Source organism: Parasteatoda tepidariorum, chromosome 9, assembly GCF_043381705.1.
Source record: "Parasteatoda tepidariorum isolate YZ-2023 chromosome 9, CAS_Ptep_4.0, whole genome shotgun sequence".
Taxonomy (NCBI): domain Eukaryota; kingdom Metazoa; phylum Arthropoda; class Arachnida; order Araneae; family Theridiidae; genus Parasteatoda; species Parasteatoda tepidariorum.
The window spans coordinates 53,705,364-53,725,683 of record NC_092212.1 but is presented as its reverse complement, the minus strand read 5'-3'; the positions used below and the strand labels follow the sequence as shown (position 1 = coordinate 53,725,683).

At 28.3% G+C, this 20,320-nt stretch overlaps 2 protein-coding genes across 5 annotated transcripts in view; both read left to right on the top strand.

Moving 5' to 3' along the window:
* The window catches only part of LOC107446567 (geranylgeranyl transferase type-2 subunit beta), a 35,571-nt gene extending 35,294 nt beyond the window's left edge, over positions 1-277 (top strand). For all 3 annotated transcript variants that reach the window (XM_071185537.1, XM_016061250.4, XM_016061249.3), the window contains exon 10: positions 22-277. In XM_071185537.1, coding sequence (XP_071041638.1) covers positions 22-165 — 144 coding nt within the window. In that variant the 3' untranslated portion in view covers positions 166-277. The remainder of the gene's footprint in view (positions 1-21) is intronic.
* Positions 278-4,962: 4,685 nt separating this feature from the next.
* On the top strand, positions 4,963-19,384 carry LOC107446568 (mitochondrial pyruvate carrier 2). 2 transcript variants are annotated; one of them, XM_016061251.3, is made up of 5 exons: positions 4,963-5,159; positions 6,235-6,275; positions 7,498-7,582; positions 18,547-18,658; positions 19,151-19,384. In XM_016061251.3, exons 1-5 carry the CDS (start codon positions 5,075-5,077, stop codon positions 19,182-19,184), a joined length of 357 nt encoding a protein of 118 aa, XP_015916737.2. In that variant the 5' UTR covers positions 4,963-5,074; the 3' UTR covers positions 19,185-19,384. The 2 variants fall into 2 exon arrangements, with proteins under 2 accessions (XP_015916737.2, XP_071041197.1); XM_071185096.1 differs by lacking the exons at positions 4,963-5,159; positions 6,235-6,275; positions 7,498-7,582 and adding exons at positions 12,645-12,775; positions 13,556-13,640.
* The last annotated feature ends 936 nt before the right edge of the window (positions 19,385-20,320 follow it).

Below are 20,320 nucleotides of genomic sequence, written 5' to 3'. Positions count from 1 at the left end.
GTATGTTTGTTGCTTTTATAGGTTGATCCTTTCCACACTGTATTTGGTCTAGCTGGTCTATCACTGTTAGGTGATGACAGGATTAATGAAGTAAATCCTGTGTTTTGCATGAGAGAGAGCGTAATACAGAGATTAGGATTGCAGATTCAAATGTTAAAAATGTAGAAATTATCATTTGTTTGCTCCTTTAATTGTAATATTTTTCTGTAAAAACTATCACTTTTGTACTTATATGTAATGTAAATAATATACAAAAATAAAGTCTAGCCAAAAGGTTTTCTTTTTCCATTAATGCTATATTTGTATTAAAAATTATTTTTGTTATAGACAAAAACAATAAAAACAGCATTGAAAGTTGCTGATTAGAATAGAATATTTTTAATTATGCCGGAATTGATATATCTAAAAGCAGAGAAAGTACCCACTTAAGGTTACCAGATCTCCTCAAATCTTAAAATTGTCCTCCAAAACTTTCAAACTCAATAGAGAACAGAAACTTTCTTTAAATCTTACAATGTATGCTCGAATTTTTGTGAAAACACCTCTTTTTTTTATGTGCAGCAAAAAACAAAAAAAAAAAACAGAAATGTGCATGGCCTTGTTAAACAAAAAGAATACCAGCGGATAGCTGAAAAAGCACCATGCTAAAGTTAACTAATGAAAATTTGTACTCATTTAAAAATAATTTCAAAAAGAAAGAAACAAATTTCAATAATAATTTCACATGTATTAAACAAATGCAGAACATCATATATGCGTCAAAACTGTTAAGTAATGAAATCAACTTTGAATGAAAATTGTTTTGCATCTGATATTGATTCTTTGCTACACATATTAATTAATAATTTTCCATAAATATATGTGTGTCCTCAAATCATAAAATTTTTGGGGACTCTGCTGATTTGTCCTCAAATTATGGTTTAGGAATCTAGTCATTTTACTCACTTAAATATTAATTATTTTATACTGCTGTCACCCTAATATAGCTGAGAAACATTAAATGTACTGAGAATTTTTATTTGTGCATTTATTATTCAATAGAAGAAATTACGTTTTTGTGTCTAATTTTCTAACTTAAAATATCGTTTGCTCTAATTTAGTATATTGAACATCTCCCTATCGAACCATTGAGAATAAATTCTAGAACATGAAGATCCGATCTTGAGATCGAAAGTTATTCCAGTGGATCCATTTCATTTGAAATATATGTCAATATTGCTGATAATGACAAAAGATTTTTTTCATTTTTATATAGGAAGATTATTTATAGCTGGGGATTATCCACATATATATATGTTTTAATAACTTAAAGAATTATGATTGGAAGAGGAAAATAAGGTGTAATGATGTTCACTTTCTATATTAACATCAGACATAAATAAAAACATATTTTACGCCTAAGCTTGGAAAAGCGTGTCATTTAATATTATTACACTTGTAGTGTTCGTTATATAACGCGTTCTTTCAATTTTACTCTCAACTAAACAAATAAATTACTTCGGAAGACCCCACAAGCATGTTATGATGCTACCCAAAAAATAACCGGTGATATTTTACGTAATTATAGCCAATTGGGTATACTATAGCCTACGTCACAGGTCCTGTTATTCCTACTAAATTTAACTAGTAAACAGCATTTTCTGCAAACCTGATTTCTAGCAACAAGTAAACATTAAATGAAGTGTGTTGTTATAAGTCGTTACTCAGCAGGTTGGAATTGTATTTATCTAGTTCCTTTTGAAATAATGTATTTTGTCGTTTTATCTGAGTTTATGAATTTAGTAAACATATTTAAAACTCAGCTTATTAATTAAACTAAAAGGTAAATGTTATCCTAGTAAAATTTTCGAAGTGGAAGTAGTTGTGTTTTTTTAATATTATACCCAATTAAAGGCAAACGTGGAAAACCTTACTTTATTTATGTTGGGATGTTAATTTTCTTAAATTTGTTTTAAGCTCACGACCTAATATAATTTATAAATTACAAAAACGGTAAAATTTCGCGTTAATTTGTACAATAATAAAACTTCCTAGAATATGAAGAACAACCTGCCCTCCCTAGAAATTTTCCCGTTTTATGAATCTTGTTATTGTCTACATTCAGTCAACCATAATAACAACTAATATCTAATACTTCTTATTTTATAGAAATATATAAAATCCAATTGATTACTTAATTCACATTTAATGTGTATGTAATAATGAATATAGGAAATGCGATGAAAATAAAAATAATTATACAAAACAATTAATAAATTATACAAAACAGATGTGCCGAAACAAAATTAGGTGTTTCGTTAATATGTAAAAAAATAATGCAATGGGTACAATAGCTATTAGTAAATGATAAAAGAACATCTATACCATAATTAAATCAACTATTTCGTTCTTGTTCATGCATAAAAGTAAATGACATTATAAGTACAATAGTCATTTGTAAATGATTCAAAACGTATATTATATAAATAAATTAGCAAAACAATCTTGCTTCCTCGTCTAATTATAAATAAATTCCTTCCTCGTCTAATAATAAATAAATTACTACCTCGTCCGACATACTCCTTTCTTTGAAAAATGAAAGGAAATTTTTGTGTATACATATACGTCTTATATTGAATGAACGTCCATAAATATATACGTACATAAATTGTATGTGCGTATAAAGCGCCAAAAGAAATATAATAATAAATAAAACCGCTAATAAATAAAATATGCTAATTAGTGCAAATTAAATTACGAAATCAGATACAAAAACGTACATTCCATGAGTGAACATACCTTTTTTTCTGTGGATTCAGACTCCAAAGTATATGGAGCTCGATAGTTTAGTCAGGAAAGCTGTCCAAAGTCTGAAACACTTAATGTTAATTTTCTTTTTTGTGTATTTTGCCATATCTCGACGAGAACTTTTTTAGCGAACTGAAAAATTTTTGCACACAAATATGAAATTCGTTTATATCCAAAGATAAATCCATGCAAAAAAAACGACAACTTTTAGTAAATATTTATTATTTTATTTAATAACAGTAAAAAAAAGGTATATAATTTCTTACATCATTTTAAAAAATGTAATTTTATACGGAAAAATACAAAATTCTTGTGAAATCGGTCACAAAGTTCCATAGATTTAACATAAATTTTTGACAAGTTTTGATTTCTTACTCTCAAAATAAGGCGGGGGGGGGGGGTANGGGGAGTAGACGAATTTGGGAAAATATGAACACATTGGAATTACACGGGTTTTAATATGACTTTTTTTAAAACTCGGAAACTATTCGACCGAATTCTTTCAAATTTTATGTTTTGTCAATTAAAATTACATTCGTTAAAATGAAATAAAAATCTACATACTTTACAATTCAAAATGTGTTCGACTATTATTACAGAAATGAATAACACTGCGCAATACGAAATATGGAATATGTCGTATGGAATACGAAATATGTCGTACACTGCGCAATACGAAATATGGTTCCAATAACAGTCAAAGTTTTACCTCCTTAATGTCAATTTGACGTTTTGCGTATTTTGCTATATCTCGAAAAGTTTTCAAACAAACCAAAAAAGATTTTGCTCATAATTATAAAATTTATTTATACTTGTAAATACGCATTTTTTAAAAATAATTATTGTTTTTTATTAGTTTATTTGATAATGGCTGAAAACTTTTAGAATTATTATGAGGTCCACAAACCTTTACACCAGTTTGATCTAAGTAATTCTGAATAACAAAATTCCTGATTTGACGGGAATCGATTTAATAATTCTTGACAAATCAAAGTTTAAATACGACTTTGTTAAAATTTAATAGCTATAGCTAGTCCTGATTTTTGAAAAATAATAATTTTTAAATTTTATTTATTTCCTTTTTATTTAAATTTTTTGTGTGTGTGTGTTAGAAAGTGAAAAATAGGGAAAGAAACATTTTTAGAAAAGCGAGAGAAAAAATTTGAAATAATATCTTCAGTTTTTTTTAATGGCTTGAGTAAAATCCTCGTTTAAAAAAATTATTTCTTTACTTTTTATTTCGTTTAAACCCTTTTTATTATTTTAATATTATTATTTAATTGTTATTATTTTATTTTAATCTTAGAGGTGTAACGGGGATATGTAAATGAACTTCTATATGATACGAAGAAACAATTTAAGATTTCAGCAATGGCAGTTCAATCATCATTAATTGAAGCGACGAAAACAGAGTTTAACTACAACACGTTTAACTGCTCTCTTGATTAAAGAGCTATAATAAATTATGGGATGATAATGAAACGAATAATGAGGAGGGGACAAGAAAAGTTTAACATAAGAGTAAATATAATTTAAATAGGTTTAAAGTTTTAGCCATTGTGATGTCCTTTTAACTGTAAGTCTGAAGTTGTTGATTCCTCCTATCTTCTCAATTCAATGATTACGATATTCCCCATGCATAATATTTTCCGTATTTAATTGTCAAAAATATTTTCTAAAGTTTCCATGATGATTTCGTTTTGAACTACCCCTAGCTACAAATTTTACCTTGGCCCCAGATGGGTTTAAAATTTCCTCAATATGGGTCCTATATGAACATACACCGAGGAACCAATATTAGGATGCCTAGATTTTTTAATATTGGTACTATATAGGGCTAATATCAGTCTTTCTTGGGCCTATATTTGAAGAATAATGAATATAAATTATTGGGGGAATCGAAAAACTCTATAAAGTGCCAATTTCGGAAAAATAATAACCCTTTGAACCCTTATTAAGATTCGTGAATATTGGCCTAGTGAAGGCCTTTATTTTTACTACTAGGGATGTTTATGTTAGTGAAAATAAATGCTATTTGAAAATAAAGAAAGAAACTAACTTACCTCCATCTCCTTCATAGGTAGAAAGTTTCTCTCTGCGCTATCTGCAGCCCATATTGGTTGCAATATATTTTAATATTAAATTGTTCGCCGCATTATCTGTTAACTAGAACTTAAGACGGGCAGAAATAAGCAAATAACAACGAAAATATAAAATTTTTTTGTTTATGATTGTCTAGGTCATAGTAATACTTTGGTTTTAGATTCTACACTTAAAAAATTGATAAATGTCAGCAATTTATCGTGCAGTAATCACTGCTACAGAGAAACATGTGCCAGCGAAATTACAACCGTTGTGGTCCCATCCTGCTGGTGATCTAATTTGAACGATTTTTTTTCTTTACATTTTGTTTGATTATAGGGATTTAAATGAATGTTTATGAACATATAATTGTTATTAAAGTCATTTAATTTTCTGATTTTTCATTCTTTTTGAAAAATTGTTAAAATAGGAATTTATTTTAGCTACAAAGCATGTATTGTAATGTTTTCCTCTATTAAGTAATAAACTTCCTTAAAGTTATCAGAACTCATACTGCCTAAATTTTTAGTCACAAGATATTTTAATAACCTGAACTGTATTAAAAAAGGGATAGTTCCGTATTGGTATATGTTCGCCCCTTCTACCTTCATCAAAGTGTAAAGGGGTTTAAAAAGACTTAAAAATAAATATGTTGGGTTTTTCCCAGCGGTAGCGATTAGAGATAAATTCGGGTTCGGTTTTTGAGTTCCAAGCTCGAATCTCAGAATTTTAATTCGATCCCAAGATACATAGGATTACTCAGAAACAGAGACCGCCAGAGATAAACGTCTAATTCTTCGGATAAATGCCCAATTTCGCGGTCTCGTTATATAAGATCTTTGGTGTCTAAACAAGTAAATAAGTCAATAAACCTTTTTATCACGATTAATTAAAGAAATTTAAATTTTTTGACGCTTAATAACTGTCCTATTTATTTGTTTAAAAATAATAAAAAAGTAAAGAAAATTTTATCATGAGCCCTAGCCTGAAACTTTATTTTTTAGTGAATATGCTCGAGCTGAACCTGTCTGATCTCTAGTAGCTACGTGTCTGTTTTTTTTAAAAATTAAACCTGAAGAATATTTAAAGAGCCTAGTTTTATTGCAAGAAGATTAATTAAATTATCACAATATCAGATAAGCTCAGGCTAATTTTCTTTTTCTTATATATATATATTCATAGTAAAAAATGAAAAAAAAAAAAATATATATATATCTATGAGTACCTATAACTAAGTGAAAAATATTTTTAAGCTATACTACTTAATAAATGTGTAGGAAAATGAAGTATCCTATGGTTAGCAATCCATTATATTATTTAAAAAATTTCTATTTTCTTTACTAAAACTAGTTTTATTAATTTTAGGACCTAAAACTATATTTTTCTGGGCTCCTGCATTTAAATGGGTAAGTTTTCAAACTGTATTAATTAGTTATTTTGTGCCCTTTTAATAAAAATTCTGTTCTTTTTCATATAATATTTAAAAAAGTTTTGCATTTCAGAGACACAAAACAGATTTTTTTTTAATGGTATGTAGCATTCAAAAATATAGGGGGCATTATTTTAATACTCATAAGGATGAGAAACAACAAAAATTTAAATAGAATTCATGCTGGCTGTATTAGCTAGTTGCATTTTGATGCAGGCAATCCCAGTTTAATATCTGTGTTAGTTACCAATTAAACAATCAATTTACACCATAAGTGTATATAATTTTTTAGAGGAAACTTTATATCTAATAAGTTATATCTAATATTCAGTAATAATTATGTTCTTATTACTGAAAATCATATTTAGAAATCAATATTTTATTTCTGTCATTAAAAATCATTTATTTTATCTCATATTGTTATGGTAAATTAGCTACATTCTTCTTATATATTTGTATTAAAGTTCATATAAGCTATTTCCATATATTAATTATTTAGAATAACCAGAAATTTTATTTTAAATTCATTTTATAAAACTATAAAATGCATTTCAAAAAGTTACTTGGTGAATAATTCTACTTCACACTTCAGGGTGGCAGGGCTCAGTGATGTAATGTACAAGGGTTAATTTGTTTTCAAGGTCTGATTAGTCGCTAAAGGAAAGCTTTGGGGAATCTGCTAGGTCTATGCACAGACGTTTTGCGCTGTTCCTATAGTTGGCCCAGGGAAAGCCGCAATTTGCTGTTGTCATTTCTGAGTACGCAGGAAGCACATAGACATGCTTTGAAAATTAAAGTATCCTGCCAAATGTGAATTGCGTTCACTCATTCGCTCATTCATTTATGCGCTCATTCATTTATCAACCAACAAGTAAGGTGTGCGGAAATTGTGCAGGAACACAGATGTTCATGATGCAGGTGAGAAAATTATGGATCAAGGTTTGATTGTATACCTTATCCACATTATAGTGAGTTTTGACAGTTAGATATGTGTCATTCCTTCAATTGAATTCGTCGGATTCCATAGTTTTTAATATCAACTTTTTATTACTATTTCCATTTTTTTTTTTTCAGTTACCTACTCTACAATGATATCCAAATTAATTGAGAATGAATTTTATATTTTGTTTGTATATTAAATGTTGTACAATTGTGAAATGTTATTGTTTCATAACTAGTGCTATTTTGAAAATATTTAGTGTCTTGTAATTGCTGGTATTGGTGATATGGCTAGACCAGCTGATAAATTAAGTGCATCTCAATCTACTGCCTTAGCTGCAACTGGTAAGCATATAAATTTTCTTATTCTAGCAGAAATGTAATTTTAATTTTAAAAATATCTTTTTTTCTGGTTGATTCAAAAGTTTTAATTTATTAATTTTAAAATTTAGTATTCAAAATTTTTTAGTTAGGACTATTTTTAATATTTTAATGGAAATATTTAGAGTTGAACATTGTAGGTGCCTATTTTCCAACTTCTGATGTAGCATTGTGCGCAGAATCTTTTTGCCTTTTGAAGGTCACAGCGGATTTAGTTTATATTAATTTGTCTTAAAAATTATCTCCTAAAACAATAAAGCCTCCCGCAAATGCTGCTTAGATACCAGACATTTGACATTTTCCACAAAGTAAAAAACAGGGTTTTTGTATGAAACTCAAAGCGATATAAACTGAATATTATTGATAGATGTCTAATCTCTCTGAAGCCACCGAAACCAGCTGTCACTATGACATATTCATGACAGCCAAAGCCATCTTTTGAAAATGGACCAAACTAATTTGTACTTCCAATAATATACAAGCAGGGCCGGATTAACCTATAGGCACACTAGACACGTGCCTAGGAAATTCAGGGGCCTACGAAGAACTTGGGAGAAAAAAATTTGTTGACAAAAATAATTTAGCTTTAAAAACAACAAGTGTATTTTGCACAAAATTATGAAGATGCAAATAAAAATATAATATTTTTCGGTAATAAATTATTTTGCAGAATCTTATGATCTAATTTACTATTTTACTTTTTTGCAATTTTTGGATTCAACGAAATCTTGTATTATGCTGTCGAATTCCAAACTACGCAAATTTTAGCGTATATTTTGAAAAGAGGGGAGGAGTGGAGGAAGAAGGGGAGGGCCCAAAAACGGCTATGCCTAGGGCCTACGAAAGGTATAATCCGGCTTTGTATACAAGACATTACTTTATTTTGGAATAAAAAGTAAATGAGTCTTCCCATTAAATCATTTGAGTTATTTTGTCTTTTTTAAAATCATTTTATAACAAGGTCTCAACTGTCTCTGTGGAATTTTTTTTCCTTCTAGATATAAATTACTAACACCTTTAAATAAATTACTTTTTATTATTTAATAAATTTATTATTTTTAATAATAATTTTAACAAGTTTTTGTTAATGTACTGTTGAAATATATAAATCTTTATACACTTTAATTGATTGTCTATTTAAATTAGCACTGAAATTAGTACCTGCACACTTCGGAATTTTAAAATTATAATTTCAGTTTTTTTTTAAAAGTTTATTCAAATTAGTGTCAATCTTGCTTATAACAATTCCTATTTTAATGAGAACTCGGTTTTAATAAGGAAATCGGATATACTTGGTTCTAGTATAATTTTAAAACTATCGGAACAAACTCACTTTTTACAAGCAAATATCAGTTTTAGCGAGTAATATTTCTCTTAATTATTAAAATTTATTTGCTCGCCTTGAACGTAAGGCTGGATGGAACAATTCTCGAAAAGAGTAAATCAGAGCGAAAAAAAATTTGTAGAGGACTTCAAAAGTTTGAAAGTGGAGAAAAATTCTAAAGTTATGTATCTGTTGACACCAATGTTATCACTTCTGAGATACGTAATCCCAAGAATATTGTAACTGAAATTCAAGCAAAAGCTGACAAAAAAAATGTTGATAATGACAGATGTGTAGATTTTCAAGCTAAACCACCCACAATCTATGCAATGGCTTTTGAGTGCACAGAAAAACTTTCAAAAGCAAATTAGTTTTTTGGGAAATGAGATGAGTCTTATCCGAAGACCAATAACATAATAAAGGAATTCAAAGCAAATTCAGGGTGTGTAGCATTTTTAAAAAGTGCTTATTTTTAATTTTCATTTTTTAAAAGCCCTTAAAGATGCTTTTTTCATTGGGTGTTTTTAAAAAGTGCTTAATTTTCCCTTTTTCAAAATGAGATTTTTCCTTTACCATGTTGATTTTCGTTACGAATTATGCATAAAGACACAGTTCACATTGTTCTATTCAAAGTTTTCACAATTAATTCAAACCCAATTTATTTCGGCATATTGTGAGACCATAGTCTATGAAAGCACCATTCGTTTTACATGATTCATAAGTTCATGATTTTTGACATGACGTTTAAAACAAGATAAAACCGTCGATTGTCAAAAACTTTCCAACCCTGCCTAATTATGATAATTTTTTAAAGTGCTCAAAAATATATTTTGAGTGCTCAAAAATATATTTTGAGTGCTTAAAAGGTGCTTTTTTTATATAATTTGGCTACACACCCTGAGATTAACTAATTTCTTTTGTACTGTAAGGAAATAAAATACTAGATCTATAATTTAGTAAGTATATTTGAACTTTTATGGTTTTTTAACAAACCTGTTTGTTATGAGGAATAAATATTATGATCCTTTCACGCTTGTTATAAGCTAGCTAGATTATAATTATAAAAAAATTTCTATTTTTTCTCTCCTATTTTTGGTTAACAGGGAAAGGACCACTAATTTTTCATTCAAAGGCTGCAATTGCAACAACTCACAATCAGCTGCAGACTGATTTGATAATATCAGGGTATAGAGCATTCGCCTTGCAACAAGGTGAATCGGGTTCGAATCCCAGGGATGGCTGGTCGATAAGAATTTCGCACTCGGCTTGCACCAACCAAAGTGCTGATGTAAAATATTCCTGAGGCAGACAGATCATGGGTTAGAGTCCCTCTTGCCATCAGGCTAACCATGTGAGGTTCTTGTGGTTTTCATATCCATGTAACGCAAATGTGGGTTAGTTCCATCAAAAAATCCTCTACGAAGGCAAATTACTCCCAATACTTGATCCAGGACCAACTCTTTGAAAATACAGTAAAATTGACAACAAAAAAATAGCATTTGACTTATTTGTCACATATTTATAAATAACTTTTGATTCAAAAGTCATTACTACATTAACACTCATTTAAAAAATACAGATGAATTTATTTGTTCAACTCTATATGTATCTGTAAAATTATTTTGATTCTATAGTTCTAGATATGTAGCAAAAAATATAAACAAAATAACATGGAAGGGCTAAAACTTTTACTGTTTGTATAACTAAAATATTTAGGCTATGAATTTTATTTTCTCTCTCCTTGATTTATTTTGAATGTTTAAGAATAAAAATGTATAATAATTTAATTAACTGAAAATATCTTTTATGTATTCAATAACTTGGAGTCAAGTAGTTTTAAAATGTTTGAATATTTGTTCCAAAAAACTAATTAACAACATGTAATAAAATTGTGATAATGCTATTTGTAAATTTTTTGCTCAGTAATAAATAAATAAAATAATATTCAATTAGTAACAGGTACATTTTCTGTAAGTCTCTGTTAATTTTTTTTAAAAATAACCTTTTTATTAAAATTTTTCATAAATGTCTCTTATTAGTTTAAACCTATTATATGAACTAAGAAATATTTTTTGTGGAATTGTTCAAACCTGCAGTTTATTATAATGATTTTATAAATTTGTGGAGTAATTGTTTATTATAGACCAATACATTATGTAATTTAAAAAACAACTTTAAATCTAAATTAAGATATTTAATCAGTTTAAATTTTCTTAGGGGAACCCCCCCCCCCCATCTAAATAACAGTCATTTAGTTATCTAAATTTACAGTTTTGACAAATAAGGATAATTATGCAAAATAAATAATTAGTTTGAGGTAAACTTATAACCAAAATTTAACTCATACAAATGTTTTAGAATTATTTGGTCTCTTTTAATAGCTACAATTAAAAAGATTACTTAGTTATTTTGTTTCTGAATCTTATGTCCACTAATGAAACTCTATTAATTCAGCAAAATAAAATCCAACTACTACAGGAATAAGAGATACACCAAGATAATAATATAAGAGGATATGCCGAAAATCGCAGAGAGGATGTAAAAATTAAGTTATTAAGCATCTTATTGGACTTGTAGTTCTAGAGTGTAAAAAAAGTTAGTTTGAGGAAAAATTATAAAAAAACACTTTAGGTATAAAAATTTTGTTTTCTCTTCTTTATTAGTTGCTCAAAAGGAAAATTAGATTAATTCCATATTGCATTGCTTTTCATTGATGCAAGTGTATGATCAGTCCTAATTGAAAGCGTTGATAACTCTTATTATTTTGAAATTCGTTGTTTTATCTATCAATGAATACAATAATGATGAATGTACAAATTTTTTATTTTAAATAGTAAAAACGGACCCAGAAATTCGGAAGTCCTAGAAACTAAGAACCCATATTTTCTAAATTCTAGTTAAATCATTGTACTATCATAAAACAACCCATGAAAATTTAAGAGTAACGCCTGCAAACGTTAATAAAATTTAAAAAATCACCTTCTGGTTAATAAAATTTTATGTATGTTTTAAACACAACATTTAGATTTTAAGATGTAATGGCGAGTCAAAGTTGGTTTCATAAATTTTCTCTTCCTTCTGTACATTCATTTTATGGGAATTTCTTTAAACAACAAATTTTTGTGTTTTATTCTCGAATTAAATTTTTTAAATANCCAAGCTCGAATCTCAGAATTTTAATTCGATCCCATGATACATAGGATTACTCAGAATCAGAGACCGCCCTAGATAAAAGTTTAATTCTTCGTATAAAGGCCCAATTTCGTCGTCTCGTTATTAGATCTTTGGTGTCTAAACAAGTAAATTAGTCAATAAAACCTTTTTATCACGATTAATTAAAACATTTTAAATTTTTTGACGCTTAATAACTGTCCTAATTATTTGTTTAAAAATAATGAAAAAGTAAAGAAAATGAAACTTTATTTTTCAGTGAATATGCTCGAGCTGAACCTGTCGGATCACTAGTAGCTACGAGTTTGTTTTTTTTTTTAAATTTAAATAAATTAAACCTGAAGTATATTTAAAGAGCCTAGTTTTATTGCAAGAAGATTAATTAAATTATCACTATATCAGATAAGCTCAGGTTTCTTTTCTTTTTCTTATATGTATATATTCATTATAAAAAATGAAAAAAAAAAATATATCTATGAGTACCTATAACAAAGTGAAAAATATTTTTAAGATATTCTACTTTGTAGTATATCTGTAGGAAAATGAAGTATGGTTAGCAATTCATTATGTTACATAAAAAATTTCTATTTTCTTTACCTAAATTAGTTTTATTAATTTTAGGACCTAAAACTATATTTTTCTGGGCTCCTGCATTTAAATGGGTAAGTTTGCAAACTGTATTAATTAATTATTTTATCCCCTTTTAATAAAAATTCTGTTTTTTTTTTCATATAATATTTAAAAAAGTTTTGCATTTCAGAGACACAAAACCGATTTTTTTATGTTATGTAGAAAAGTTTCTATGGTACATTCAAAAATAAAGGGGGCATTATTTTAATACTCATAAGGGTGAGAAACAACAAAAATTTAAATAGAATTCATGCTGGCTGTATTAGCTAGTTGCACTTTGATGCAGGAAATTCCAGTTTAATATCTGTGTTAGTTACCAATTTTAAACAATCAATTTACACCATAAGTGTATATAATTTTTTACAGTAAACTTTATATCTAATATAATTATGTTCTTATTACTGAAAGTCATATTTAGAAATCAATATTTTATTTCTGTCATTAAAAATCATTTATTTTATCTCATTGTTATGGTAAATTAGCTACATTCTTCTTATATATTTTTGTTTTCAAGGTCTGATTGGTCGGTAAAGGAAAGCTTTGGTTAAAATCCGCTAGGTTTATGCACAAACGTTTTGCATGCATTATCCACATTACAGTGAGCTTTGACAATTAGTTTTGTGTGATTCCTTTAATTGAATTTTCCTGATTCCATAGTTTTTTATATCAACTTTTTATTATCATTTCCATTTTTTTCTGTCACTCTTCAATAATATCCCAAATAATTGAGAATGAATTTTATATTTTGTTTGTATATTAAATGTTGTAAAATGTTATTGTTTCATAACTAGTGCTATTTTGAAAATGTTTAGTGTCTTGTAATTGCTGGCATTGGTGATATGGCTAGACCAGCTGATAAATTAAGTGCATCTCAATCTACTGCCTTAGCTGCAACTGGTAAGCATATAAGTCTTCTTTTTCTAGCAAAAATGCAATTTTAAATTTAAAAATATCTTTTTTTGGTTGATTCAAAAGTTTTAATTTATTAATTTTAAAATTTAGTATTCAAATTTTTTTTTTTAGTCAAGACTATTTTTAATATTTTAATAGAAATATTTAGAGTTGAACATTGTAGGTGCCTATTTTCCAACTTCTGGTGTATCATTGTGTGCAAAATCTTTTTTAGAAGAAATTTTTGCCTTTTGAAGGTCACAGCGGATTTAGTTTATATTAATTTGTCTTAAAAACTATCGGGAGTACAAATTAGTTTGGTCCGTTTTTTTTTATGGTACAAAATGCATTTATTTCTAAACAGGTTAATCAAAGTATTGTCCATTGCTGGCTACTACTTTTTCCCACCTCTCAGGCAATTTTCAAATTCCATCTTGAAAAAATGTCTTGTCTTTTGAGGCGGTCCAAGTTAAAAGCCAATTTTCGATTTCTGCAAAAGAAGTGAACCGAGGACCTGCCAAATCGTTCTGCGTACTTCGGAACAACAAGTTATCAGAAGGAGCAATGTCCAGCGAATACGGCGGGTTCGGCAAAATATCCCACTTGAGCGTTTCCAAATAATTTTTTGCGATATGAGGCCTAGTTTTATCATGCAGAAGAATAACTCTGCCATGTCTTTGCTCATATTCCAGCCGTTTTTCTCGTAATGCACGGCTCAAACTAATCAATTGTAGCCTATACCGATCCAGGGCTAAAGAGAATACAAGGGCTAGTTCACTCCGCTCTTAGAGCTGAAGCTACGATTTCCCTCCTCATGACGTCACTGTGTCCACAGATCTCGGAGATCGCAAGCAAAGATATGATAACTTTGCATCTTTCTCTTTGTAAAAATAAGTTAGACTTTTTCTGGTTATTAGCCTTCAAACTTTACGTAATTAACACATTATTTCCGTTCATAAACATAGTTCAAAAAAAACTTTCTTGGTTATTATATTAAAAAAATACCATTTTAAACTTATAAAAATGTTTTGCTAGTTGGTGAAAATGACACGATAAATACTTTATTTTAAAAAGTTCAGTTTTAACTTTAACTATTAAGAAAAATGAAGGCATATATCGACACTTTTTTTATCTACATATTCTTTTATAAAGATAAGTTAAGTTAAATTTAGAATCCCTGATTTTAAAATATGTCGTTAATAGCAATTTGTTCATACTTAATCATTAGGAAACATCAACCTTAAACGCTAATTACTGAAACAAAATAATAATTTAGGTTCATAATGACATTAGAAATTTTACAATTGTTTATAGACATTTAAATTTACGATGATATAATTTATAGATATTTAAATTGAAGAGAATATAATTTTTAAAAAAAATCATAAATATTTAGAATAACTACATTAAAAAATATGTTATGAAATTAGGAGAATTTCAACTATATACTATATATTTTATTTATACTTTTTACTTACATTTTAATTTTCTTTGACTTTATCTATTTTTTAATTCTTTTCACCTGCCTTTCTTTATGAAGTAACGAGGCGGTTTCTATTTAGATAATGAATTTTTATAAAAGTTCTTTACGACAGAATAAACGTATTGCTGTTTTATATTAACTGTGTCATTTCGGAATCCATTCTTTACATAGTTGTTCATTTACTTTAGGGAACACGCGAAAAATTATACTTTTTCCTTTTGTTTTTATATCAGAATTTTTGCAAGTTGCAATCGCGCAAACTGGCATTTCGATAATAGTTTTAAATTCTTGTAAATTCACTGCAAAAACTGAGGAAAGTCATTATAGAAAATAACAAATGTCTTAGAATATCTCGCAAAAAGAAATGATCCAATATTAGTTAGAGCTAGTAAGGCCAAACGCTCCGTTCTTGAAGTAAAAGTGCGAGCTTTGCGCCAAAGTGACGTCACTAGAGTGACGTCGGAGGATCGGCGCGGCGAGAGATACTTCAAAGGAATGAACCAGCCCTTCTATTCTCTTTAGCCCTGATACCGATCGCCCGTAATGGAATCGCCAGGTTGTAGCTGCTCATAGTATACAACACCCTTTTTGATGTTGAGGTCAATGGCAACGATTGATTGGGCATAGCGTAGTATTTTTTATTCTTGGGGTTGTCGTAGAATATGCATTTCTCATCCCCAGTCACAATCGCAAATTAAAAATCGCCTTTCAACGTCTCTCGATTTCAGTTCATAAGGCACCCAATTGCCTTGCGTGTGAATCATACCCATGGATTTCAATCAAACAGATACGGCTTGTTTCGTAACTCAAAATGATTCTGCAAGCTCCTCTGGCGTTTGACTTGGATCTTCATCGAGTAATGCCTCCAATTATTTGTCTTTGAATTTTTTAGGCTGTCCAGAGCAAGGCTTGTCTTCAAAACTGAAATCATCATTCTTAAAACGTCGAAACTATTTCCTACGTGATTTATCAATTGGAGCATTGTCACCATAAACTTCTACAAGCATTCAATGCATGCGCTTCAGCTACACTTTTCTTCCATTTAAAGCAGAAACATAAAACCTCCCGCAAATGCTGCTTATATACCAGACATTTGACATATTCAACAAAGTAAAAAACAGGGTTTTTGTATGAAACTCAAAGCGATATAAACTGAATATTATTGACAGATAATATTCAGTAATAATAAATAACGGATACCTTTCTGAAGCCACCGAAACCAGCTGTCACTATGACATATTCATAATAGCCAAAGCAATCTTTTGAAAACGGAGCAAACTAATTTTTTCTCCCAATAATATACAAGACATTACTTTATTTTGGAACAAAAAATAAATGAGTCTTCTCATTCAATCATTTGAGTTATTTTGTCTTTTTTAAAATTATTTTATAACAAGTTCTCGACTGTCTCTGTGGAATTTTTTTTTTTCTAGATATAAATTGCTAACACCTTTAAATAAATAACTTTTTATTATTTAATAAATTTATTACTCGTTACTACTGAACACTCCAGCCAATCAATATCACGGGAACGAGAAATAGCAGGCGAAAACTCACCCCATCATTTTCACGGGAGCGAGAAGGAAGGGATGAATTGAAAATATCTTTTATGTATTCAATAACTTGGAGTCAATTGGTTTTATATTTGGTTTAATATTTATTCCAAAAAACTAATTAGCAACATGTAATAAAATTTGTGATAATTCTATTTGCAAATTTTTTGCTCGGTAATAAATAAATAAAATAATATACAATTAATTACAGATACATTTTCTGTAAGTCTCTGTTCATTTTTTTAAAAAAAAATAACCTTTTTATTAAAATTTTTCATAAATGTCTCTTATTAGTTTAAACCTGTTAAATGAACTAAGAAATATTTTTTGTGCAATTGTTCAAACCCACAGTTTATTATAATGATTTTTATAAATTTGTAGAGTAATTATTTATTATTATAAACCAATACATTATGTAATTTGAAACACAACTTTAAATCTAAATTAAGATATTTAATCAGTTTAAATTTTCTTAGGGGAAAAAAAACCCCCATCTAAATAACAGTCATTTAGTTATTTAAATTTACCGTTTTGACAAATAAGGAGCATTGTGCAAATTAAATAATTAGTTTGAGGTAAACTTATAACCAAAATTTAACTCATACTAATGTTTTAGAATTATTTGGTCACTTTTAAAAGCTACAAATAAAAAGATTACTAAGTTATTTTGTTTCTGAATCTTATGTCCACTAATGAAGCTCTGTTAGTTCAGCAAAATAAAATCCAACTACTACAGGAATAAGAGATCTGCCTAGATAATAATAAAAGAGGATACGCCGAAAATCACAGAGAGGATGTAAAAATTAAATTGTCCTGCAGTGAACTGATCATTAAGACACGGTTCCCAGCAGATCACCGAAGTCAAGCATCACTGGCTACGGTCAGTGTGCGGGTGGGTGACCACTTGGATCAGTCTGCGTGGGGACCGAGGGTGTGCGGTATTGGTCCTCGTTAAGCTGTGCTACCGTAAAGTGCTTGACTTCGCGCGCTACCGAAGCGGGGGTGCCATCCCCTCCGCAGAGGATCAAAATTGTGATGGCATGTCTTCGGATCATCCTCTGGGATGTTTCCCAGACCGTCGCCAATAGCCCATTGTGCAGCTCTAGTGCGACGTAAATTAACAACAACAACAGTAAAAATTAAGTTATTAAGCATCTTATGGTAGTTCTAGAGTGTAAAAAAAGTTCATTTGAGGAAAAATTATATAAAAACACTTTAAGTATAAAATTTTTTTTTTCTCTTCTTTATTAGTTGCTCAAAAAGGAAATTAGATTAGACTAAGTACCATATTACATTGCTTTTCATTGATACAGGTGTTTGTTCAGTCCTAATTGAAAGCGATGATAACTCTTATTGTTTTGAAATTCTTTGTTTTATCTATTAATGAATGCAATACTGATGAATGTACATATTAATAAATTGATAAAGAAGTAGAAATTTTTTTATTTTGAATAGGAAAAAGGTACCCAGAAACTTGGAGGACCTAGAAACTAAGGACCCATATTTTCTAAATTCTTGTAAAATCATTGTACTATCATAAAACAACCCATGAAAATTTAAGAGTAATGCCTGCAAACGTTGATCAAATTTAAAAAATCACCTACTGGTTAATAATATTCTATGTATGTTTTAAACACAACATTTAGATTTTAAGATGTAATGGCGAGTCAAAGTTGGTTTGATAAATTTTCTTTTCCTTCTGTACATTCATTTTATGGAAATTTCTTTAAACAACAAATTTTTGTGTTTTATTCACGAATGAAATTTTTTAAATAATTTTGTGTCATTTTTTAAAATCATATTATAAATTGCAAGCAACTTTTGTTTTACTTCTAAAAATTATAACTTAAATTTTCTAAAAAAAAATTTATTTTAGGTATCATTTGGTCAAGATACTCCATGGTAATAATTCCTAAGAACTACAGTTTATTTAGTGTAAATATCTTTGTAGCTTTAACTGGTTTATTCCAACTGAGCCGTATATACAGGTATGAATTTCATATAAATTATCTTTTTTGCATTAATTAAGGATTAAATCAGTTTAATTTAAATACAAATACTTTTTTACAAAAATATTGATTGGATGATATGTTATAAAATGTTTAGTAAATTTTTTAATTCAATAATTTTAAAAAAGTAATAAATATTTTAATACAACATATAAATTATTTTTTTATTGATTTTCATTGGTTTAAAATTTATTCTAAATATTTTATAGTAGTATTATGCTTCAATTAGAAAAATTACAATATTGGTGTGCAATAAATTTCAACAGTAAGAGTTTTAATATAATTTTAAATATCTAATAATTATTTCGGGCTTTTCAGAGTGTAGAATAAGAACAAAGTAACTTTACTATACAGAAAATGCCCAGACTTAAGTGTTATGATTCGCTAACTTTCTACTGTATCTAAATTTTTCTGTTTATAAAAATGATCTGTTTAACATAGGAAGTTAATTTCTTATTTTGTTTCTTTTAGGCACAAACAATCTTTGAAACAACCAGCAGCATAAAACCCTATTGTGTTCATTATTCTTTAACAGTTATTTATTTGTTAATCAAATATTTAGATTCTTAAGTTTTTGAATGATACATGTTATTAGTGATAGCTTTTAAATTTGTTACAATTTTGTAGCAAAATTAAAATAATTTTTTGTGTTTTCATTGATTTATTTGTTATTTTAATGTGAAATATAGATTTTATAAAGTTGTATAATGTGTCATAGCTTAAGTTATTTCCGAAGTAGATAGCACATAACATTCTAAAATATGAAATAATTTTTCCAAAGCAAGTTTTGAAACAAATTTATTATTTTTTTTAAACTTGAGTTGTACCAAATAGTGATTTGGGCTGCATAATAAATATTCAGCCCAAAATAATTTCTTTTTCTTATTCATTACATTTAAATTTATATTTAAGTGGGAAAAAAACATTTTTAATTATTGTAAGACTATGTGAAAACTCGTTATTATGTACAGTACACTTATTATATATAGTGCACAAAAAAAGAACAAAAAAAACGGGCGGCCCTGGATAACTTTTGATCTAGTGATCGTATCTTCATGTTCCAACACTCAATCTTAATGGTATGAGGGAGTGACTTCTAGTTAATTAGTGCAGACGATGTTTTAAATTTTAAAATCTGACACAAAAACATACTGTCTCTGAATTAAGATGACTTTTTTTTTTTGTAGATTTGGATTTCTAACCCAATAATTGGGTCAGGAGAGTGGTCCAAAATTTAGGCCCTTTGTTATTAATTTTATTTTTTTGTATTTTATCATATCTCAAGAACTTTTTGAAGTAAATGAAAAAATTTTGTGCACAATTATAAAATTTATTTTATCTAAAGATAATTCCATGCAGAAAGTTGCTTTTAGTAATTATTCATTATTTTTTATAATTTTTTTTTAATAATTGTAAAAAAAATTCAATTGTAATGTTTAGGATTCTTTACCATTATTTTAACGACTGTAATTTTACATGGAAAAATACGAAATTTGAGGAAAATTAGTCAAATTGTTCCTGAGAAATCGAATTTTAAGTATACGACTTCTTTAAAATAAAGTTATCGTTGAATACCTCAGAGATGATTGTGCTCTGGAAAAAATCCTGATTTCCAGCTAAACCGCAATCTGGAAATCCAAG